The following is a 25831-nucleotide window of genomic DNA, read 5'->3' on the forward strand; positions in this document are numbered from 1 at the left end:
GGGATAGGAGCGGGGCAGGGAGTGGGATAGGAGCGGGGCAGGGAGTGGGATAGGAGCGGGGCAGGGAGTGGGATAGGAGCGGGGCAGGGAGTGGGATAGGAGCAGGGCAGGGAGTGGGATAGGAGCGGGGCAGGGAGTGGGATAGGAGCGGGGCAGGGAGTGGGATAGGAGCGGGGCAGGGAGTGGGATAGGAGCGGGGCAGGGAGTGGGATAGGAGCAGGGCAGGGAGTGGGATAGGAGCGGGGCAGGGAGTGGGATAGGAGCGGGGCAGGGAGTGGGATAGGAGCGGGGCAGGGAGTGGGATAGGAGCGGGGCAGGGAGTGGGATAGGAGCGGGGCAGGGAGTGGGATAGGAGCGGGGCAGGGAGTGGGATAGGAGCGGGGCAGGGAGTGGGATAGGAGCGGGGCAGGGAGTGGGATAGGAGCGGGGCAGGGAGTGGGATAGGAGCGGGGCAGGGAGTGGGATAGGGCTGGGGGCAGGGAGTGGGATAGGAATGGGGGGAGCGGGATAGGGCTGGGGGCAGGGGGCGGGATAGGGCTGGGGGCAGGGGGCGGGATAGGAATGGGGGGCAGGGAGCGGGATAGGACTGGGGGGCAGGGAGTGGTATAGGAACGGGACAGAGAGTGGGATAGGGGCAAGGAGCGGGGAGCGGAATAGGAATGGGGGCGGGGAGCGGGATAGGAATGGGAGCGGGATAGGAATGGGAGGCGGGGAGTGGGTTGGGACTGGGGGCGGGATAGGGATAGGGATAGGACGGGGAATGGGACAGGTGCGGGATAGGACTGGGGGCAAGGAGCGGGATAGGACTGGGGGCGGGGAGTCGGACAGGAGCCGGGGCAGTGAGTGGGATAGGACTGGGGGCAGAGGGCGGGATAGAACAGGCTTGGCTGGCTGGCATCATCCACAATGATTGAGTCAGTTAATAAGAGTGAACTCTCAGATTAGACGGTAAATATCAATATTGTCTTCATTGGAAATGTTTGAATGCGATGAATTATAAGGTGTGAGAAGTGTACAAAATCACCTGATAATCATAAAGTACTAGGCAGAGTTCATATAAAAGTGCGTGTCCATAAAATTGAATGGTTCATCAGCTGTGTGGTCAATTGGCTCTTAGCACAGGAATACCCCTACTCCCCCACCCGCACACCGGCAATTACTTTTTCAGCTTCTTGCTCAGAATTTCCATAAGACCATGGACTATCTATATACTGCTGCTGTGTTAGGGAGGCACAGCCAAAGGCTGTGGTTTTACATGGCTGACTTGTTGGTGAGCGACAAACCGTGCACATTATATTATATTTTGTGCTCAGACAGTTGTGTTATTGATCATGATCTGTGCTTACCCTGGGACATACTCTCATAGACTTTGTGATAACGAATGTCTTTAGACGGCGACAATGGGTGCTGCAGGGCGCTAGATAATAGGGATAATAAATCAACATGCATTTCATTAATGGTGCTCTACCTTTCAACAAATGTTAATCCTGAACTAGGTTGCTCCCCCAATAATTTGCTCTTTCTTGTGTGGCAACTGTTGAAAATAATTTGATCCAACGTTGTCAAAATCAAATAAATGTTACTTTTTTTATGTGTCTTCAGTGAATAAGTACTGCACTGTGTGTAGCTTTAGCTCTTTGAGTACTGCGTCCCTGCCTAGTTTTCCGTGCAAGCATTTTGTCTCATTTTAAGACAGTGCTGAAAGACTCTGGAGTTATCAGAGGTACAGAGAATATACAGCACAGAAACAGGCCATTCAGTCCAACTGGTGTTTATGCTCCACACAAACCTCCTCCCATCCCTCTTCATCCAACTATCAGCATAATCTCTCTTCCCTCTCCCTCATGCACTTATCTAACTTTCCAGTAAAGGCATCTACGCCATTTGCCTCAACTACTCCCTGTAGTAGCAAGTTCCACATTTTAACCACTCTCTGGGTAAAGAAGTTTCTCCTGAATTCTTTCTTGGATTTATTAATGACTATCTTATATTTATGGCCCCTAGTTTTGGACTCCTCCACAAGTGGAAACATCTTCTTTATGTCTACCCTATCAAACCCCTCCATAATTTTAAAGACCTCTATCAGGTCACCCCTCAGCCTTTTCTTTTCTCGAGAAAAGAGCCCTAGTCTGTTCAGTTTTTCTTGATTGTTATAGCCTCTCAGTTATGGTATCATCCGGTGCCTCTATATGCTTTTTATAATATGGAGACCAGAAATAGTCACAGTACTCCAAGTGTGTTCTAACCAAGGTTCTGTACAAATTTAACATAACTTCCCTGCTGTACAATCCTATTCCTCTAGAAATAAACCCCAGTGCTTTGTTTGCATGTGTTGTGGCCTGATTAACCTGCGTCATTACTTTTAATATAAAAACAGAAAATGCTAGAAATACTCAGCAGGTCAGACAGCAACTGTGGAGAGAGAGACACTGTTAACATTTCAGGTCGATGAGCCTTCGCCACTACTTTTAATGATTTGTAAATAGTTCCCTTTGACCCCTTTGCTCCTCTATGCCATTTATATATTTAGGAGCCGAAATTGCCCTTTTTTCATAGCCCTGATGGTGCCTTTGAGGGCGCTAATGGGGAGCAATGAAGTTTTCACCCGGGCGAGGGGGGGTGATTGCGCCTCCCGGGAAATTGCCCCAGAGGTTTGGGGGGCGTTGTGCCATCATCCGTCAGCCTGACAATGGCGGCCCTCGCCACGACCGACCCATCATCATGCAGCCCGGTTATGGGTGCCGGGCTGCTGGCCTGGTTGATTGCCTCCCTGGTCATCATAGGCAGTCCCTCGGAATCGAGGAAGACTTGCTTCCACTCTAAAAATAAGTCCTTAGGTGGCTGAACAATCCAGTACGAGAACGCAGTCCCTGTCACAGGTGGGGGTGTCCTTGTAATATTTCCTCTGCCCACCTTTGGCTCGTTTGCCGTGAAGGAGTTCCGACTAGAGCACTTGCTTTGGGAGTCTCGTGTCTGGCATGCGGACAATGTGGCCTGCCCAGCAGAGCTGATCAAGTGTGGTCAGTCCTTCAATGCTGGGGATGTTGGCCTGGTCGAGGACGCTAACGTTGGTGCGTCTGTCCTCCCAGGGGATTTGTAGGATCTTGCGGAGACATCGTTAGTGGTATTTCTCCAGCGACTTGAGGTGTCTACTGTACATGGTCCCTGGTGGCCCTCTGGTGGCCAACAAAATGGCCTGCAGAGTGCGCAGTGGCCCTCCCCTTTAATTGAAGAGGAGGTATGGTGTAGCGGACACCTGAGTGCGGAGCTGGGTTCCTGAGTGCGTTGCTGAGTGCCCGCCCCGGGAGCACCCCTCCAAGGACACAGAGCACCAGTGCACATGCTCCGCTTGCTTGGAAGGGCACAAAGGCCCAATTCTGCGTCTGGGATGGGACTTCTGGGTCGGGCGATAAAAGGCCCAGCCTGGAAGGTTACCGCCCCCCGATTGGGGCACGGGGTAATTTTGGCTCCTTATTTTCCAAGCAGTATGTGGCCACGATATTCTTCCGACCAAAATGTACCAGCGCACACTTATCTAAAATGATGTTCATTTCCTGTTTACACGCCCACTCCGCAAGTTCATTGATGTTTTTCTGTATTTTGTCGCAGTCTCCCTCAGTATTAACTATACCCCCCGCGCCCCACAATTTGGTGTCAGCCACAAATTTTGAAACTGTCCTGATTCCTGAGTCCAAATCTGTTTTGTAACTGGTGGACAACAATGCTCCCAGCATCGCTCTCTGTGGAACACCATTTCCCACCTTCCAGCAGTCTGAGTAAATATTTTTAACCCCTACCCGGTTTTTTGATTGTTAGCCACCTTGCCATTCATTCTGCTAATTGTGCCCTGACTCTACAGGCTCTGATTTTAGTCAGGAGTCTATTGAAGGCCTTTTGAAAATCCAAGTATGTTACATCGATAGAGTGATGAGGGCCGACTGCCATCTTAGAAATGAAAGAATGTGGTGGTTCTTGCGGGAGGAAGCTGAAGATGCGAGGCCTGTGGTGAAGGACACCGCCAAGGTTGATGAGAGTAGGGAGAAGATGAAATAAAGCAGGGAGCAGTGATTAGCTGACGCCAAGCTTGGTTGTAAAGGAAACAGACTGTAGGAGGCAGAGAAGAGCGAAGGAGATGAGGATTTCCAGTGCTGGGAAAGAATGATTTAGTGTTTGGGAAAGTGGGTCGAGCTTTAGTTTCAACAGGGCATTCCCTTTTTTATCTTTTGGGATTAACCTCAGACATAATTACCTTGTGTGGACTGTCTCGGAACTCAGCCTCGTATGCTTTGTCTGATGGGGCTGGAATTCCAATATTCCAGAGCTGCAGGAGGATTTTCTGAAACAAACAGAATTGCAGGAAAATATGAGATCGGAGAAAGATTTTAGGTGCATCCCAGTGCACTGTGTATAAATGAGAAGCAATTCACTTGTACAGTCAGATGTGCAATTGTACGGGTTGGATGCAGTGCAGATTCCTGATACAAAAGGGTTGTTCCTCTGCTGCAATCGGTTCCTGGCAGAGTTTGAATACTCCTGCGATCGCCTGTTTGATAGAGTTCTGGTCCGAAGCATCTCTTTAATTCGTGCCTCTCTCACATAAGCTGCTGGTGCAAACGTGGTCCTGTGGGACTTGGGGTTAATGGAGAAGATCACCATCGATGCCGCATTTAAAAAAAATGACACAGGAAAGTCAGTTATCAAAAGATTAATGAAATCCCGGCTTCCAACTAGCTCAGCCTCCTTGAGTCACTCCAGTGAGTAATATTGGGCCAGAAATTGCAATCGGAGACTTCCCGCGGGCGGATGCCTCCGACCGAATTTTTTTTACAAAAGTACCTGGTGGCCCTGGAGGAACGAACACTTCAGCTTCGAGGCCGAGATGCGCAGCCCAGTGCAGAGCGTATGGGCATCCTGGGATCAGCTGGTCCTGGACCACCTGTGAACATGGAGTATTCTCATTGATAGGTGAGTTCCGTTTGTACGGAGCTGCCATTACTATCAATGAGAATACCCCCAGAAACACAATAAATAAATAAAAAAACACCATATATTGTTAAAATTAATTGAAATGGAATTAAATTAAATGTTGTAGAGATTTGTTTGAAATTTTTGAAAATATGTTTTAATAGGGTTAAAAATAAACTTACCTTAATGGACAAGGTTTTTAATATCCAAATTAGTCATGGGGCAGAATTTCCGACGTCCCGGGCCTGTACGAAGTTTCTATGGACCTGGGAAGGCATCGGAAAAGCCAGTTTTCAGGGCGCGATGCGCATGCGCTGAAAACCGGCTTTTCCGATCTGTCAAGCTGGAGCTCGACAGATCCGGGACAGATCGGGAGCGAGGACATTTGTACTGGCAAAATTGGGCTATTTACCCATATCTTGCCCAATAAATGTCCTCAAAAATTTTGCGCCTGAAAAAGCAGGCGCATAGCCTACTTTTATAGGTGCACGTGTTTTAAAACACACTAAAACACACTAAAATAAAATTCTAAACACAGTTTATTGTTAAAAACCCTCCCCACTACGGTAAGTTTATTTTTAACAATAATTTTAAAAAACTTTTTTAAAAATTGGGAAAATATTTTATTTTTATAAGACATAACTTTAATTTCAATTAATTTTAAATATGTGTGGTCTGTTTTTTATTTTTTATTATTTTGTGTGATTGCTTTTGTTCCTTTAATAGCACTGAGAACTGGTAGATACACGAGTCTAAGTGCTATTAATGGGAACCTGTGAAATACTTACCTGATTGGCTGAGCAATCACACATGACCGCATCTTCTGCGTTGGGACCCTCTGCAACACGGGAGGAGAAGGCCTCCCCATCGGAATTCAGGGTGCCTCCGCGACCACCAGGTACTTCTGTAAAAAAAATCTCCAGCGAGGAGGCAATTGCCTGCGGGAAGACCCCCAGAGGAATTTCTGGGCAGATAAAAATTTAATTTTTCTATCTTCCAAAACTCTTACGCTGGTAAAAGCAGGCCTTACGTAAGAGTTTTAAGGACATTCACTAGGGCAACTAGCCCAAATCTCCGCCCACGAAGGCCCTTCTCCCGGGCATGCGTGCGATTTGTCAAAATACATTTTAACAGATTGTAAGTGCCGGGTTTAGGCACATACGCTTCACGCGCCTAAACCCGGAACTTGCGGGGCCTATTCGGGCACGCGCGCACCCGGAGAGGTCGCAATTCACGACCCAATATCGTTCTGTGCAGTTTATCCAGGTGTGTGCTGGATGAACATTACCACTGGATGGTGCTGTAGGCCGACCCTGTGCTATATCCACCTTGACGTTCCTTTTACTGAAAATTATCAGAACATTCAAACCCTGTAGCTGTCAGCAGAAGAACTTACTGCAATTTAGCAACAGAAACATACAAGGTTTACTCCCTGCATGTTGAAATTTTCTACTGACCCAATTTCATTTATTTTTTTCCTTTGCAGTATTGTTATACCTGAATAATTTTACTATTAAAAATAATTTCAAAAGTACTAGGCCCGGTCGTACAGATGGTCAAACAGCTCCAAACCTGCAATCATTGAAGAAGCAGTTGGGTGGTGTGATGGGGGGCTACAGTGTCTTACTTGACGGCCAAATGCCCTCCTCTTCGTTATCTGTAGGTTTGTGAACAGGGCGCATTTCTTCCGGTTTTTGTGATGGTTCACAAATATAGATTCCTTTACTGATTAAAAAGATTGCTTCCCTTGCCCCGCTTTCTCCTTCATTACACCAGCCTCTGCTCTCTCCTTTCTCCATCTGGTCTCAGACGTCTGCCTGTTCGTTTACTGCCTGGCAACCCGATGGTCTTTCGCCCTGTCTGGTCGCTGTCTACCACCTGCTCTCCTCCCTCTGTCTGGTCACTGTCTCTCACTCGCCCTCCTCCCTCTGTCTGGTCTCTCACTTCCTCTCCTCCCTCTGTCTGGTCTCTCACTTCCTCTCCTCCCTCTGTCTGGTCACTCACTCCCTCTCCTCCCTCTGTCTGGTCACTGTCTCTCACTCGCCCTCCTCCCTCTGTCTGGTCACTCACTCCCTCTCCTCCCTCTGTCTGGTCTCTCCTCCCTCTGGTCACTCACTCCCTCTCCTCCCTCTGTCTGGTCTCTCACTCCCTCTCCTCTTTCTGTCTGCTCTCTCACTCCCTCTCCTCCTTCTGTCTGGTCTCTCACTCCCTCTCCTCCCTCTGTCTGGTCACTCACTCCCTCTCCCTCTGTCTGGTCACTCACTCGCTCTCCTCCCTCTGTCTGGTCTCTCACTCACTCTCCTCCCTCTGTCTGGTCACTGTCTCTCACTCACTCTCCTCCCTCTGTCTGGTCACTGTCTCTCACTCGCTCTCCTCCCTCTGTCTGGTCTCTCACCCATTCTCCTCCCTCTGTTCAGTCACTGATCTCTAACCCAATCACATTCCTTTGTCTGGTCCCCTGACAGATTTTGATGGAGTGAACAGTGCAGCATTTAATAGTATACTATGCACAGAAGCAGATTTCCTTGTTTTGGTTGAGAAACCTAATTGAAGGGCCAAGGCCCATTGTATGGAACACCCCCCCAGTCTGAAGCAGAGTAGGAGGGAACACCCCAGTAATCCAAGTGGTGTTTGATGTGTTCATAATAAAGGATTAAATTGAGCACTGTGAACAATGAGCAAGTGTGACCTTAGCTCCTTTAATAAGACTCCAGAGTGCACGTACCTCGTGGGTGGCCTGCTTATATACCCTGCTCCCAAGGGATGCTGGGATCCACCAGGTAGGCCCTCTGGTGGTAGTGTAATACAGGTTACAAGGGGTTAAATACATAACATCACTCCCCCGTAAAGTCAGTAGTACACTTATTTACAATGTAAGACGATCTGGGGCTTTTCGCTCCTTTGTTGATCTTCTCGGTACAAATGCGGGTGTGGGTGAGTTGGTTCACTCTTTGCTGGGCAGCCGGCCTTGCCGGGCTGCTGGGGATGGTGAGTTCGGCTTCATGGTCAAACATGATGTCAGTTGCCACTTGTGTGTGTGTGTTGGAGGGTCAAAGTTAGTGGTATCTCCTTTGGGTTGTTCGTAGCTGTTGGCGAACCGCAATTTGATTTGGTCCAAATGTTTTCTGCACGTTAGTCCATTGGCCAATTTGACCTGAAACACCCTTCTCCCCTCTTTGGCTATGACCGTGCCAGTGAGCCATTTGGGACCGTGTCCATAATTGAGTACAAACACAGGGTCCTTGACCTCAATATCGCGTGACAAATTTGCGTGGTCGTGGTACACACTTTGTTGATGCCGCTTGCCCGCCACATGATCATGGAGATCAGGGTGGACAAGAGAGAGCCTTGTTTTGAGCAGCTCAACTGGGGGAACCCCGGTGAGTGAGTGGGGTCTGGTGCGGTAGCTGAGCAGCACTCGGGATCGTCGGGTCTGCAGGGAGCCTTCTGACACGCGTTTCAAGTTTTGCTTGATGGTCTGAACTGCCCGTTCTGCCTGGCCGTTGAATGCGGGCTTGAATGGGGCAGATGTGACGTGCTTGATCCCATTGCGAGTCATGAATTCCTTGAATTCAGCACTGGTGAAACACGGCCCATTGTCGCTGACTAGGACATCAGGCAATGTAACACATGTTCACAGTTAATGCACCCAGGGAGGCGCCACTAAGTTTATGGTCTTGGCCCTCCAAACCATGGTCTAGGGTCCATGTTGACCCGTCCTTGGGGAAAAATGTTCCTAGTGGTTGTAGATGCGTACTCCAAATGGATTGAATGTGAGATAATGTCGGCAAGCACGTCTGCTGCCACCACTGAAAGCCTGCGGGCTATGTTTGCCATGCACGGCCTGACTGATGTCTTTGTGAGTGACAATGGGCCGTGTTTCACTAGTACCAAGTTCAAAGAGTTCATGACCCGCAATGGGATCACATGTCACATCTGCCCCGTTTAATGGCATCAACAACTCTCTGCGGTAGAGATTTCCACAGGTTAACAACTCTCTAAGTGAAGAAGTTTCTCCTCATCTCGGTCCTAAATGGCTTTCCCCTTATCCTTAGACTGTGACCCCTGGTTCTGGACTTCCCCAACATCGGGGACATTCTTCCTGCATTTAACCTGTCCAGTCCCGTCAGAATTTTATATGTTTCTATGAGATCCCCTCTCATTCTTCTATACTCCAGTGAATACAGGCCCAGTCGATCCAGTCTCTCCTCATATGTCAGTCCTGCCATCCTGGGAATCAGTCTGGTGAACCTTCGCTGCACTCCCTCAATAGCAAGAATGTCCTTCCACAGATTAGGAAACCAAAACTGAACACAATATTCCAGGTGAGGCCTCACCAAGGCCCTGTACAACTGCAGTAAAACCTCCCTGCTCCTATACTCAAATCCCCTAGCTATGAAGGCCAACATGCCATTTGCCTTCTTCACTGCCTGTTGTACCTGCATGCCAACTTTCAATGACTGATGTACCATGACATCCAGGCCTTGTTGCACCTCCCCTTTTCCTAATCTGCCGCCATTCAGATAATATTCTGCCTTCATGTTTTTGCCACCAAAGTGGATAACCTCACATTTATCTACATTATACTGCATCTGCCATGCATTTGCCCACTCACTTAACCTGTCGAAGTCACCCTGCAGCCTCTTAGCATCCTCCTCACAGCTCACACCAGCTTCGTGTCATCTGCAAACTTGGAGATATTACACTCAATTCCTTCATCTAAATCATTGATGTATATTGTAAATAGCTGGGGTCCCAGCACTGAGCCCTGCGGCACCTCACTAGTCACTGCCTGCCATTCTGAAAAAGATCCGTGTATTCCTACTCTCTGCTTCCTGTCTGTCAACCAGTTCTCTATCCACGCCAATACCATGCACTTTAATTTTGCACACCAATCTCTTGTGTGGGACCTTGTCAAAAGCCTTTTGAAAGTTCAAATACACCACATCCACTGGTTCTCCCTTGTCCACTCTACTAGTTACATTCTCAAAAAATTCTAGAAGATTTGTCAAACATGATTTCCCTTTCATAAATCCATGCTGACTTGGACTGATCCTGTCACTGCTTTCCAAATGTGCTACTATTTCATCTTTAATAATTGATTCCAATATTTTCCCCACTACTGATGTCAGGCTAGCCGGTCTATAATTCCCCGTTTTCTCTCTCCCTCCTTTTTTATAAAGTGGTGTTACATTAGCTACCCTTCAGTCCATAGGAACTGATCCAGAGTTGATAGACTGTTGGAAAATGATCACCAATGCATCCACTGTTTGTTCTCGGAATCCCTCAAATTCGCAATGTCCTGCGGAGGCGCCTTAGTTCGACGACATAGCTCGCCACTTCCAGGCCCTCCGACCGTTGACATGTGTAGAACCGATATCTCGCCATCAAAACGCTTTCCTTTGGATTTAGGTGCTCCCGGACCAGCGTACACACTTCTTCATAGGATTTAGCTGTTGGTTTTACCGGAGCTCGGAGATTCTTCATGAGGCCATAGGTTGTTGCCCCACAGACAGTTAGGAAGTTCGCCCTTCGTTTGGCAGCATTCTCGTCCCCTTCCAGCTCATTGGCCACAAAGTATTGGTCGAGTCTCTCCACGAAGGCCTCCCAATCGTCCCCTTCTGAGAACTTCTCCAGGATACCAACTGTTCTTTGCATTTTTGCACGGTTGTTGGTTAAATCGTCGCCAATTGATGTGTTCATAATAAAGGATGAAACTGAGTACTGTGTACAATGAGAAAGTGTGACCTTAGCTCCTTTTAATAAGACTCCAGAATGCAGATACCTCGTGGGTGGCCTACTTATATACTGTGCTCCCAAGGGATGCTGGGATCCCTTGGGACTCCAACAGGTAGGCCCTCTGGTGGTAGTGTAATACAGATTGCAAGGGGTTAAATACATAAGTGTTAATACTTGCAAGCCAGTAGGAGGAAGGATTGAGATTCTGGGAATTAATATGTGAAAAGTAGGAGACAGGGCAATGAGCACTACTCTCGGAACAGTGCGTCGGCAGGGAGGGGGCAGAGCAGGAAGGGGCTTGGAAGAAACAAGAGAGGAAAATTTAAACAAACTAGCACCATAGTGACAATAATAAAGTGGAGCGAGAGACACGCCATTGGTTTTATGGACATAAATCTGCGAAGAGCCCAAATGAAAACGTTCCCTGTGGTGACAGATTGAAGGGCACGAGGCAACTGTGCACTGACTGGGCTTTGGCTGCAGGCACAGCCATTTTATTCGGGCACTGGCAGGTCCACAAGGAGCTGTGGGACATCTCCGGCTGTGTGATGGAGAATCCATCAAAAATTCTCACGTTCCATTTTTACAATTAGCTCAGCTGGAGGGCGCTGATTGCATTTTAATGGAGTGCTCACAAAATTACCAACAGGCAGGAATAAGAATCCAGCTTACTGATTGTCTTGCAGTGCTGTACAGAGGGAGCTGAGGTCTGTAATATTCGAGATGGATTTCACGCTCGTGGTTAATGCCATTGCCTGAACCCATCGATTGAGCTCGACGTTAGCTCAGGAACGAGCGCTCACTGAACATTTCATCTCTTCACTTGATATTCCTCTGCCTGTTTGTATTTTATTTTTAAAACGGACACTAACCCGTTTAAAATAAGTGGTTTAAAGCATTAAGTAGCAGAGAGGTGCCACGTGAATGCTTTGGGCATTCGTATTCCAACACTGGCAGCAGCAATTTATAGGCTATTGAAAGTAAGCTACTAGTTACTGATTTATGGTTACATTGATACATTGCACAGCTGATTCTGTTGCAAGTGCTTGCAGTGGCATTTGTAAACGGGTTCTGCATTAAACAACTGGGTATGATGGGGATGGAGACGGAGAACGGGACTCCGTGTCATAAGAACATCCGAAATAGGAGCAGGAGTAGGCCATCTGGTCCCTCGAGCCTGCTCTGCCGTTCAATAAGATCATGGCTGATCTAATCATAGAAACATAGGAACATAGAAAATAGGTGCAGGAGTAGGCCATTCGGCCCTTCTAGCCTGCACCGCCATTCAATGAGTTCATGGCTGAACATTCAACTTCAGTACCCCATTCCTGCTTTCTCGCCATACCCCTTGATCCCCCTAGTAGTAAGGACCTCATCTAACTCCTTTTGAATATATTTAGTGAACTTTTTTAGTCCACTTTCCTGCCCGCTCCCCATACCGCTTGACTACCTTATCCTTCAAAAATCCGTCTATCTCCGCCTTAAATATATTCAATGAACGAGCCACCACAGTGCCATTGCCAGAGAGCATGCTGCTCGATAAAGCTGCAGCGATTACAACAGAATCATTGATTCACCAGGATGCCTCCACCAGCCAGTCGTAAAGATACAGTAACTTCGCTGTAAATTCAATGACAACACAAATAGATGGGCATGCATTTAAGGCCGCGATCTCACCTCTGAATTGAAATGGCTATTACAGAGCAGCTATACGACGGGCTGAAATGGGTCGGGTCTGTATGAGCAATAAATCATTCATGAGATTTAATTGGGACGAAACAACAGGATGGCTGTAATGGATTTAAGTTCATGCAGTCTCGCCAAGTGGAGGATAAATTGGGACAATTGATGGGGCAGCCTGATGCCCGACTGTCTGAGAGAGTAAACACGGTTCATTACTGCTATTCAACATTACACAGAGAACATTTGACATTTTAACGCTGTAATATTTGGAGCCTGTTTACCCAGTATTAGTGTCTTTATTGGAGGCTTCAAACCGCCAGCTTGCGTGTGATTAGATCCTTTGTCGTATCACAACAGCGCTATCAAATCATCAAGGTGCTCTCAACCAAACTCCAGTGCGCTGCGTCAATTCTGAAGATACCTTTCAGCAGTCGGCCCCCAGCTACTCACTGAGCTGTGAGCCCGTTGATTGTACCGTATGTCCGCATTGATGGGGGGGGGGGGGGTGAGGGGCACAAAGCTCGTCTTGTTCACGAGTCACACCAACTGTTCCTTTTGTTTTGTCAGGTGCACCTGCTGAAAGACCAGTTGTCAGCTGAGACGGCAGCCAGAATTGAGTCCCAGGCCCGCGTTCACCAGCTCATGCTACAAAACAAGGACCTCCTGCAGCACGTCGCCCTCTTGGTCAGGCAGTTGAAGGACCTGGAGATCCGAGTGTGCGCACAGCAAACGGGTAAGGAGCACTCCAGAGGCTCAGCAAGGGCGCATCGACCAATAATAAAGAAAAAGAACAAAAGACTTGCATTTATATAGCGCCTTTCACGACCTCGCCAATGAAGTGTAGTCACTGTTGTAAGGTAGGGAAACGCAGCAGCCAATTTGCCCACAGCAAGCTCCCTCAGACACCAATGTCATAATGACCAGATCATCATTATTTTTTTTGGGGTGATGTTGGTTAACAATGACCAGAATCCTTGGTCGATTCTCCAGCTGGGCACAGACTTGCTACGCAATTTTGTAAAGTGCCACAGAACCCTTATCTGGAGAGTAGAAGTTCCAATGTGTCAACTGTGGCTCAGTGGGCAGCACACTCGCCTTTGAGTCAGAAGCCTTTGAGTCAAAAGGTTGTGGGTTCAAGTCCCACGCCAGGAACTTGAGCACATAAGTCTAGGCTGACACTCACAGTGCAGTGCTGTCTTTCAGATGAGACATATAACTGGGGCCTTGTCTGCTCTCTCAGGTGGATGTAAAAGATTCCATGGCATTATTTCAAAGAAGAGCAGGGAATTATCCCCAGTGTCCTGGCCAATATGTATCCCTCAACCAACATAACAAAAACAGATTATCTGGTCATTATCATATTGCTGTTTGTGGGAGCTTGCTGTGCGCAAATTGGCTGCCGCATTTCCCACATTACAACAGTGACTACACTCCAAAAGTACTTAATTGGCTGTAAAGCGCTTTGAGACGTCCGGTGGTCGTGAAAGGCGATATATAAATGCAAGTCTTTCTGTCTTTATAACGGTTTATTGATGTGTATATTTCGCAACACAATTATCACTTGCAATCACTCGGCGTCTGTCCCATAAGGTGGAACAAACCTGTTGGAATTATGGACGATTCTAGATGTCCTGCTCCCCTGCACTGACATTCCAAGCCCAAACTGATGCCATCTGGGGCATGAGGTTGGATTCAGAACTGATGATGTAGCCTGTTCTACTGGTCTGCTGGAAGTGATGTGGATTCCTTGGACTGATTGGTGCCCATTTTGTACTAAATTGGCAGTTTGCGTGGGATACATTAAATAAAAACCTCACGTATCAGCCAGGTTAAACCTCCTGCACATAGTGGAACAGTCTGCCTTCCTCTGAACTTCAGGATGTCACTGAACGTTGCTGGGATGCTCCATGTCCCTCCACGTGCAGTGTTGCTTGGAGTGTTACAGGAAACCAGCGTGTCGGACTGTGTGTGGCTGGTAGAACCTGGGTGCATGTGCGCTGTATCTACCTCCCACCATCTACTAACCTGAGAATCACACTCGCGCCTCAGTGGGAGTATGTGCGAGGACAGGTGGTGGGCAAAATATGGCCCGCGGGCCATATCTGGCCCGCCAAGTTATTCTATCCGGCCCGCTGGATGGGACAGAAATAGAACACGAGCTGGAGCTCGAGCTGCATGTTTGTCTATTCACTTTCACTTCTCAGGTCAGAGACAGACCCGAACTGCAGCCAAGGAAAAAAACCATAATAATACTTCATTCAAATTAATAATTCACAAAAGCGAATCTCCCTGGCCTGATCTTAAAAGGATCCGTTCCGTGAGTCTGGGCCCCAATGGCGGATATCTGTACCCAGAATGCACTGCGTACTCTAATATGCCCTATCCAATTTAGAGTGGAGTCTTTGGCGGTCTCTCGTATCGAGGATGACTTGCTTCCACACCAAAAAGCGATGAGTTCACAGGTGTTTCAATGAAGGACCTGATATTCCAGATCCCGAACTACATGTTGAAGGGTGGAAGATGCCTGTGCGTGGATTTTTTTTAAACGTGTGGTGGCCGTTGCACACCAGCCACCACACGGGCTTAACAGAGCTAGGTCTTGGTCCAGTGGCAAGGGTTAACCAAGACGACTGGAGACCAGTTCTGCTGCACTGACCTAGTGCACACACATATCGCACAGTGTGGGCTGGCCCTTGCTGCCCCTGGGCCCTCGACTCTTCTGGGCAACGAACTCACGCCTCTCCTGGGCCCCAATCACATCCCTCTACAATCTCTCGCCGCTCCTTCGCCCAACCTCGCCGCTCCTCTGCTGCTTACAGCCTCTCCTGCTCCAGTCAGCGACCATGATTTTGGTGATGTCCAATCCAGTCGCCCTTCTCCATGTCGTTGTCCTCCTGCACCAGCTCGCGCTGTTCCCTGAAGTAGTACACCCACACGCTGCTCCCGGGCCGCCGCGCCTCCGCTCCTTTTATGGCCCCAACCTGCGGCTGTTGGTTGCTCACAGAGTCGGGTTAGGTGCAGTAACGGCGTCTCATCACCACGACTCTTTTACCAAAGAAAGTGATCGGCGCTGCACCTTTCCTCTCCCGGTATCCAGAGTGCGATGGCAGGGTAGTTTTCACCTGGCACCAATTGGGACGGCATTAGTAATCTTTGCAGAGGGACGTAATGATGACTGAGGTGGGGAACTGATGCTGAGGCTCTATTTCACAGCACTGATTTATTTATAGAGACCAGAAGATACCATCACAATTTCAACTTTTATCATTGATTCATTTCTAAACAGTATCGAATTCATGTTGTGTATGCAAGATAGCATCTGACGACTATCTGAATTAATGTTTATGCAGTGTTTATGTTTGTGCAATGTTCCCTCTAATTTGTTTGTGTGCACGGCCCTTTAAATTTGCTGCGCTGCCGGCCACTATGCAGCCGCACATGCGCAGTATCTCTTCCCGCGGCAGGAGCTGGGGAACGGCCTGCGCGGGACCGCGCGATTGTTGAGCGACCTTGCAGCCATGCGCCTTCGGGGGAACATTAGTGGGCAGCCCGCAACAGCTCACCAAAATTTGTCAAGTGGCCCTCCAGCCCAAATAATTGCCCACCCCTGCGCTCGGAGCTTGTGTCTGCCGGATCCATCACAATGTTGGCCCACCGCTGACTTTGGTGAGTCTTGATGGAGATTGCACAGCTAGAGCCAAAGTGGAATGCGACTTGGCAGCTCTGTACTTTGATTTTGTTTGCATTAAATTAATGGTGTACATCGAGTGTGAAAACTGTAATAGAAGCCGGGCATTAAATGTTTCCAAACTGCAGAAGCCATTTCCTTACGATAACAGTCACTTAATGTCTTCAGGTCATAAGATTTATCGATTCCTGGTGATTCAATTGGCGGAGGCAGCAGTCATTATTATGTAATAAACGTCTAAGATCCAAGAATGAGGTCATAGCTGTTGTATCCACTAACCATGGTTATAGGCTGTAGGAGTATACAGGGGAGTCCACACGATTAGAATGAGCATTGCACTATGTCTTATGTAGAATAGGGGCATCCGGGTGTTGCCCCTCTGTGCGCTGGTGCAGTATGAAACACCCATTAGAAACATCACTCCATAAGTCCCAAAAGTACTGACCACCAGTATCTTGAAATCTGCTGATAATAATTGCTATATATGGACATTATTTGTACATAAAACAACCCAGGTTTGTTCCAAAAGAGGTTACCGTAGATTGCCCCTAACCTTGAGTGAGTGGGAGGCTATAAATCACTGAACAATGTTTTATATGTTTTTTACCCCCCAGCTGATCCTAGTATGAGTTCCATTTCAGAACAGATTTCATCGTTGAATCTTCAGCACCACGATCTCGTAATGGACGTACCTTCCACCTCAACCCCCGGAAGTGTTCTGATTGGTTCTTCTGGGCCAAGCAACCCGATTTGCCATGACAACAGCCAGTCTTTTATAAATCTCATGAATGTGGGCCAAGGGATCCCTGAAGTGAAGCCGGAAAATAGCAACTGCCAGACAATGAATGGGAAGAAAGAGGCAAGCCGAAGGATTGAAGGGTCAGAGGTCCATGAAAAAACTCCTGCCTGGGGAGAGATCGCAGCTACACTGAAACTGGAAGATCTGAGTCTGGAAACAAAGACCGAAAGGTAGAGTTGAATGTATTGTTACTCTACATACATACATACATCCCTGTGCCCTGCTGTCTGACCTCACACCCTGTACCGCCCTCTCTCAGTCGGAGCGAGCCAAAAGGCTGTGAAGGTTTGGCTCCCCAATGGTTTAACAACTCCCTCGTTCAATGTCTTTCACAGAGAAGGGTGGACAGTGGTCACTATCTCACCCCTGGAAGGAAAACATTTTCCCTTTCCGAGTGATGATTTTGCCTGACTAACGACAAAAATGAACTAGAAGGGGAAGAGAATCCATTAAATAATCACAACGATGTCCTTATTTTCAGAAAGCGCCGCACCTAAATTATTCTTAGATTTCTGCCAGTTTTCTCATTTTTGATAGCTTTTTAAATATATTTTAAGAAATAAGCATCTATTCTACAATTTGAATTTTTCACGTATTCAATCTCTGCACCTCCACCTTTTTTCTCTCTCTCTGAAGGCCTTGGAAAGGGCGCAGAAAAGATTTACAAGAATGGTTGCAGGGGTGAGGAACTTCAGTTACGTGGATAGACTGGAGAAGCTGGAGCAGAGAAGGTTGAGAGGAGATCTGATAGAGGTGTTCAAAATCATGAGAGGTCGAGACAGAATTAGATAGAGAGAAACTGTTCCCATTGGCAGAAGAGTCGAGAACCAGAGGACACAGATTTAAGGTGATTGGCAGAAACCAAAGGCGACATGAGGAATACCTTTTTTACGCAGCGAGTGGTTAGGATCTGGAATGCACTGCCTGAAAAGGCGGTGGAGGCAGATTCATTCGTGGCTTTCAAAAGGGAATTGGATAAGTACCTGAGGGGAAAGAAATTGCAGGGCTACGGGGAAAGGGCGGGCGAGTGAGACTAGTTGAAGTGCTCTTGCAAAGAGCCGGCACGGGCTCGACGGGCCAAATGGCCTCCTTCTGTGCTGTAATGATTCTATGATTCTTTCTCTTCCCCTCCCCCTTATCTAAGACCCACAGCGTCCCCCAACCCCACATCCAGATATCCTGCCAGGAGCCCGCCCCAACTCTCCCACCAAGTAGGAAACTCTAGCCCAAAGTTTCTGAAGATTGATCGCATTTTATTTTTTCCTCTCTGCGCCTTTCACCCCTTACTGCCTCTTGTGTTGAAGGTGGTGACTGTTGCTGAGGTCGGGTTCTATGGTTGAGAGATGAGGCAACAGTCCGCTAGTATCTCGCACCCAAGTGGGGAAACTTTCCCGTGCCACCCCGGTGAGTTGTCTTATTACAACTGATTCCATGGAGTCTGATTCCATGTTTGCCTAGTGTCGACGTGTGCGCGCACACACCTTTCCAACAAGGGCGATTAGACAGGGATCAGGAAGCAACGCCATTCTTCCGGCCCTCTGTCCATTGCAACTGGTGACTCGGCTGCCGTCAGTGAACTCAGCGCAGACCAGGGCTGACCATATGCCAGACACGTGCACAGAGCTACTGGGGAGTTTAGATAAATTGCGTTTAATGCAGGTTCATACCCGATTTGATCGAGACCTTGTTCGAAATCAACTTGTATTTGTTTGGCAACATTGAGCCATCACTGTGACATTTACCCAAGTCGATCTGCTTAACGAAACGACACGTGTTTTCATTTTTTTAAATTACGTTCTTTAATAAAAATTGGTTGCTGGTGTCGCTGAGCTGGTTAAGCATTTCTCTTCTGATAACCTGGCATCTCGTGCAGGGATTCAGCTCACAGAGCTAGGCATGATAATTGGTGCACGGCATTCAAGATGAAGAGCGCTGAGTGATCCTGAATACAGTCTGTCCACTTCATGGAAATGAGGTGTGCTTGAAAAATGAACTGTGCCCATTCAGGCTTCAAAGAAGCCTCATTCAGAGGAGCTGTCACTATGTCTTGAATCTAATGCAAAGGCTCTCTTGATCTGCAGTGAATTGGGCAATTTTCTTTCTATTTTTAAAAGTACAGTAAAATGGGTGATTACCTCAGGTTCTCACTAATCTCCTGTGAATCACTCGAAGCTCTTCATGGACACTAATGTAGTTGCTTCATGGGTCCTTTACGTAAGAATTCATAGCAACTCATTGCTATTAATAACTCGTTGGTTTATTAGCCAAAATTTAACAATCACGCTACACATTACCAGTTCATCATTCGGGCTCATCGTGGATCCCCCGAACCCAACTGGCTGGGGTTTTATTGAGTTTTGTGAACATCACATGACTGGCTAAGCCACTCCCAACTCAACAGCTCTACAACTATTTTGAGTTGTATCAGTAATCAAGTGCCCCCCTGATTAAAAGGGGGGGGGGGGGGGGCACATGCCAAAAACTTTTCAAGTGCCCCCTTGTTTTTTTTTGAGGGCACTAAAAACACAAATTAAACAAGTGCCCCCTGGCTAAAAGGGGGAGGGGCACTAAAAGCAACAACTTAAACAAATTAAACTTTAGACATTAAAATCAAATTAAAATTTGGTTGCGAGGGGTGATGATGCACTCCAGTCCCTCCGGCGCCCACCTCTCGTGGAAGGCCGCGAGCGTACCCGCCTGTTCCGTCTCCAGCGACACCCTGGCTTGGATGTAACCACGGAAGAGAGGCAGGCAGTCGGGCTGAACGACCCCCTCGACTGCCCACTGCCTGGACCGGCTGATGGCCCCATTGGCTGTGCCCAGGAGCAGTCCTACAAGGAGGCCCTCGGCCCTACCCTCTCCCCTCCGCACAGGGTGCCCAAAGATCAGGAGTGTGGGACTGAAGCGCAACCAGAATTTGAGAAGCAGCCCCTTTAAATAATGGAATAGAGGCTGCATCCTCGCACACTCAGTTAAAAACATGGAACACGGACTCTTCCAGACCACAGAAATTGCAGGCGGCCTGGGAGCCCGTGAACCGACTTAAAAACTTATTGCACGGGACTGCTCCGTGCACCACCCTCCAGGCCAAGTCCCCAATAAATAAGGGGTCAACAGCTCTACAAACCAGTGAGCATACTCACAGATGCCTACATTACCGACATGGTGCTGGCTCAGATTTATCATCAAGCGCCAATACCCTTTTTTTGAATTTGGCTGCACGGGAACATTCGGCAGCGTGTAAAGTGGCTTCTTTAAAAATCCCCAGCTTTACTGGACTCCCGCTTGGGCTGCTCTGAGAACTTGCCCAAGTGGTCACTCTTCATGTATGAGTCAAGTGTGTCAGTACTCCGTCAGGTGGGGGGGGAATATACACTTCAGTCCAATTCTGTCTCACCTGAAGTCCACACACGTCCACTTTCCAGCAGGACTATCTGTACCAGGAGCAGAATGTATTGAGCAAGCATTGTGCTCTGTTTAAATGCCATCAGGAATGGAGTTTGCAAGCTCCAATCCACCATCATTTACTGAGAAAACTTTGGTAGTAGTCCTGCCTTCAGAGTTTATTAATACCGCTGTTTTTAGTTGAATGAAATTTCAATAATAGCCGTTGGGGTTTTCACCGATTTCAGTGTATTTCTGATGCATAATCGGGGCAAGTTAATTTTTGTGGCAAGAAAATTGTGAGAAACCTTTTCTGCTGGTTTTCTGCCATGAATTGTGTCCACCGAGTTCCCTCGTACTTTTTGGCCCTTCCCTCGATTCATCTGTGGAGTCCCGTCATTTAAGTATATGGTAATGAGGGGCAATCTTCTCAGCAGCTCTGAGTTTTCTTCTTATACATTCACAATGCATGTAGTAACTTATTGGATATGAGGTGTTTAAAGTTGGGTATGCCCCCTTTCAGAGTGTGTTACCCCCTTGTGTTCTTTCCTCCCCTCCTCCCTTTCCCTGCCTCTGCACTTGCTTATAAATTTCTCCGGTTCTAACGAAAGGTCATCGACCTGAAATGCTAACTCTGTTTCTCTCTCCACAGATGCTGCCTGACCTGCTGAGTATTTCCAGCATTGTCTCTTTTCATTTCAGATTTCCAGCATCCGCAGTAATTTATGTTACCTTGTCTATCCTGGTGAGGTCATTGAATTCTTGCGGCACTGGTCTGCAGTCCTGGTGGGGGGAATGGGAGAGTTGGCACTCAGTGCCAGTGCCATCTCCCTCCAGGCTTATTAGCACAGACACCCAGTAATCCATAACGTCACAGATCTAGTTAGTCCAGAGGGCCTGGAGATCTGAGTTTATGCAACTCTGGGTTCTTCTATGACTGCATGCCATGCCCCGCTGCCTAGTTGGGCTGAATGTTCCAGCGGTTCTTGCGGTAGACACCCTTGGAAAAATATGAAAGATTGATGAGACCTGTAGTAAAGCCATATGAGAGTCGAGTGAGCCCGGGCACTGCTCCTTCACGCAGGCTCTGAGGGCTGAATGGCCTGCTCCTGCTCTTATTTTTTTATGTTCTTAACTGGTTGTTCTGCAGTCTGCTGTTGGAAGTGTGCACACTGAGCTGTCTTTTTGAAGACTGCACACTCACTTCTGTAAACTGCAGCAATTTACACCCGTTTTATATGGAATTAGGCCAATTATTACTCCAATGGAAATGCAATTAGTAAACCCTTGTGTAATTACTGCTCGAGACCACTAGTGGGCGCAAATCTTTTACCATTGGCATAACAACATTGCAAATCACCAGATCCATTTAAACCTTGAACCAGAGGCGTGAGGAATTGAGTTTCTCTGGGTGACTAGAGCTTCACCAATTTATAATCTTGTCACCAAACTATTTGAGTCAAGTCTATCTCTTCCAGTACTACTGATAAAAAAAGCATTTTGTCCCCAACCGGTTTTGTTAAATACCTGCAGTGATTACGTGGAGAGGGCCGATTAGAATCCTTCCACCAGATGGGAAGTGGGTGGGTGGTGAAAATGGTGGTCGGGCGCTCCCCGACGCATTTGCACCTGCCGCCATTTTAATCCTGCGGTTTTTGCTTGTGAGGGAGGTGCCTGTCGCCTCGCCATTCCCACCGGGTTCGTGCTGAAGTTGTTGCTCCTGAGGCCCGGGAGTTTAAGCGTTCCAGGCTCCACGCTAGAAAGAAAGGAAGAAAGAGCTGCATTTATAAAGCGCCTTTCATGACCACCAGACATCTCAAAACGATTTACAGCCAATGAAGTACCTTTGGAGTGTAGTCACTGTTGTAATGTGGGAAATACGGCAGCCAATTTGCGCACAAGCAAGCTCCCACAAACAGCAGTGTGATAATGACCAGATAATCTGTTTTTGTTATGTTGATTTGAGGGACAAATATTGACCAGGACACTGGGGGTAACTCCCCTGCTCTTCCACATAGTGCCATGGGATCTTTTACATCCACTGGAGAGGCCAGGCGGGGCCTTGGTTTAACGTCCCATCTGAAAGATAGCACCTCCAACAGTGCAGCTCTCCCTCAGCACTGCAATGGTGTGTCAGCCTAGATTTTGTGCTCGAGTCCCTGGAGTGGCACTTGAGCCCACAACCTTCTGACTCAGAGGCGAGGGTGCTACCCACTGAGCCACAGCTGAAACATAGAAAGTAGGTGCAGGAGTAGGCCATTCAGCCCTTCGAGCCTGCACCACCATTCATAGAACATAAGAATTAGGAACAGGAGTAGGCCATCTAGCCCCTCGAGCCTGCTCCGCCATTCAACAAGATCATGGCTGATCTGACCATGAACTCAGCTCCACTTACCCGCCCGCTCCCCATAACCCTTAATTCCCTTATTGGTTAAAAATCTATCCATCTGTGATTTGAATACATTCAATGAGCTAGCCTCAACTGCTTCCCTGGGCAGAGAATTCAATATGATCATGGCTGATCATGTAAATTTAGTACCCCATTCCTGCTTTCTCTCCATACCCCTTGATCCTTTTAGCCATAAGGGTCGCATCTAACTCCCTTTTGAATATATCTAACGAACTGGCCTCAACAACTTTCTGTGGTAGAGAATTCCACAGGTTCACAATTCTTTGAGTGAAGAAGTTTCTCCTGATCTCGGTCCTAAATGGCTTACCCCTTGTCCTTAGACTATGACTCCTGGTTCTGGACTTCTCCAACATCGGGAACATTCTTCCTGCTTCAAACCTGTCCAATCCGTCAGAATTTTATTTGTTTCTATGAGATCCCCTCATTCTTCTAAATTCCAGTGAATATAAGCCTAGTCGATCCAGTCTTTCTTCATATGTCAGCCCTGCCATCCCAGGAATCAGTCTGGTGAACCTTCGCTGCACTCGCTCAATAGCAAGAATGTCCTTCCTCAGATTAGGAGACCAAAATTGAACACAATATTCAAGGTGTGGCCTCACCAGGGCCTGTACAACTGCAGTAAGACCTCCCTGCTCCTGTACTCAAATCCTCTCACTATGAAGGCCAACATGCCATTTGCCGCCTTCACTGCCTGCTGTACCTGCATGCCAACTTTCAATGACTGATGTTCCATGATACCCAGGTCTTGTTGCACCTCCCCTTTTCCTAATCTGTCACCATTCAGATAATATTCTGCCTTCCTGCTTTTGCCACCAAAATGGATAACCTCACATTTATCTACATTATACTGCATCTGCCATGCATTTGCCCACTCACCTAACCTGTCCAAGTCACCCTGCAGCCTCTTAGCATCCTCCTTACAGCTCACACTGCCACCCAGCTGAGTGTCATCTGCAAACTTGGAGATATTACATTCAACTCCTTCGTATAAATCATTAATGTATATTGTAAATAGCTGGGGTCCCAGCACTGAACCTTGAATCACTGCCTGCCATTCTGAAAAGGACCCGGTTATTCCTATTCTTTGCTTCCTGTCTGCCAACCAGTTCTCTATCCACGCCAATACATTACCTCCATAATCATGTGCTTTAATTTTGCACACTAATCTCTTGTGTGGGACCTTGTCAAAAGCCTTTTGAAAGTCCAAATACACCACCTCCTGGTTCTCCCTTGTCCACTCTACTAGTTACATCCTCAAAAAATTCTAGAAGATTTGTCAAGCATGATTTCCTTTTCATAAATCCATGCTGATTTGGACCGATCCTGTCACTGCTTTCCAAATGCGCTGCAATTACATCTTTAATAATTGCTTCCAACATTTTCCCCACTACCGATGTCAGGCTAACCGGCCTGTAATTCCCTGTTTTCTCTCCCTCCTTTTTTAAAAAGTAGGGTTACATTTGCTACCCTCCAATCCATAGGAACTGATCCAGAGTCTATAGAATGTTGGAAAATTACCACCAATGCATCCACTATTTCTAGGGCCACTTCCTTAAGTACTCTGGGATGCAGACTATCAAGCCCTGGGGATTTATCGACCTTCAATCCCATCAATTTCCCTAACACAATTTCCTGACTAATAAGGATTTCCTTCAGTTCCTCCTTCTCGCTAGACCCTCAGTCCCCTAGTATTTCCGGAAGCTTATTTGTGTCTTCCTTCGTGAAGACAGAACCAAAGTATCTATTCAATTGGTCTGCCATTTCTTTGTTCCCCATTATAAACAGTAGTAGTGAGGTTGGGGACAGCATCAAACAAGAAATTAGGGATGTGTGCAATAAAGGTACAGCAATTATCATGGGCGACTTTAATTTACATATAGATTGGGCTAACCAAACTGGTAGCAATACGGTGGAGGAGGATTTCCTGGAGTGTATTAGGGATGGTTTTCTAGACCAATATGTCGAGGAACCAACTAGAGGGCTGGCCATCCTTGACTGGGTGATGTGTAATGAGAAAGGACTAATTAGCAATCTTGCTGTGCGAGCCCCTTGGGGAAGAGTGACCATGATATGGTAGAATTCTTTATTAAGATGGAGAGTGACACAGTTAATTCAGAGACCAGGGTTCTGAACTTAAGGAAAGGTAACTTCGATGGTATGAGACGTGAATTGGCTAGAATAGACTGGCGAATGACATTTAAAGGGTTGACGGTGGATAGGCAATGGCAAACATTTAAAGATCACATGGATGAACTTCAACAATTGTACAATTGTAAAAATTAAACGGGGAAGGTGGCTCAACCGTGGCTGACAAGGGAAGTTAAGGATCGTGTTAAATCAAAGGAAGAGGCATATAAATTGGCTAGAACAAGCAACAAACCTGAGGACTGCGAGAAATTTAGAATTCATCAGAGGAGGACAAAGGGTTTAAGTAGGAGAGGGAAAATAGAGTATGAGAGGAAGCTTGCTGGGAACATAAAAACTGACTGCAAAAGCTTCTCTCGATATGTGAAGAGAAAAAGATTAGTGAAGACAAACGTAGGTCCCTTGCAGTCAGAACCAGGTGAATTTATAATGGGGAACAAAGAAATGGCAATCTTCTAATATTTCCGGAAGGTTATTTGTGTCTTCATTCGTGAAGGCAGAACCAAAGTATTTGTTCAACTGGTCTGAGGGTCTAGTGAGAAGGAGGAACTGAAGGAATCCTTATTAGCCAGGAAATTGTGTTAGGGAAATTGATGGGATTGAAGGTCGATAAATCCCCAGGGCCTGATAGTCTGCATCCCAGAGTACTTAAGGAAGTGGCCCTAGAAATAGTGGATGCATTGGTGATCATTTTCCAACAGTCTATCGATTCTGGATCAGTTCCTATGGACTGGAGGGTAGCTAATGCAACCCCACTTTTTCAAAAAGGAGGGAGAGAGAAAACGGGTAATTATACATCAATAGCGGAGAAAATGTTGGAATCAATTATTAAAGGTGAAATAGCAGCGCATTTGGAAAGCAGTGACAGGATCGGTCCAAGTCAGCATAGCTTTATGAAAGGGAAATCATGCTTGACAAATCTTCTGGAATTTTTTGAGGATGTAACTAGTAGAGTGGACAAGGGAGAACCAGTGGATGTGGTGTATTTGGACTTTCAAAAGGCTGTTGACAAGGTCCC

The 25831-nt window shown here is 47.3% G+C and overlaps 1 protein-coding gene across 1 annotated transcript in view; it reads left to right on the forward strand.

The window, feature by feature from the left end:
• Positions 1-25831, forward strand: part of LOC139233092 (carboxyl-terminal PDZ ligand of neuronal nitric oxide synthase protein) — a 148396-nt gene that overhangs the window by 117506 nt on the left and 5059 nt on the right. Inside the window, exons 9-11 of the mRNA XM_070863610.1 lie at positions 5786-5863; positions 12955-13120; positions 16690-17044. Coding sequence (XP_070719711.1) covers positions 5786-5863; positions 12955-13120; positions 16690-17044 — 599 coding nt within the window. The remainder of the gene's footprint in view (positions 1-5785; positions 5864-12954; positions 13121-16689; positions 17045-25831) is intronic.

This window comes from Pristiophorus japonicus, chromosome 20 (genome assembly GCF_044704955.1).
Source record: "Pristiophorus japonicus isolate sPriJap1 chromosome 20, sPriJap1.hap1, whole genome shotgun sequence".
NCBI classification, from domain to species: Eukaryota; Metazoa; Chordata; class Chondrichthyes; family Pristiophoridae; genus Pristiophorus; species Pristiophorus japonicus.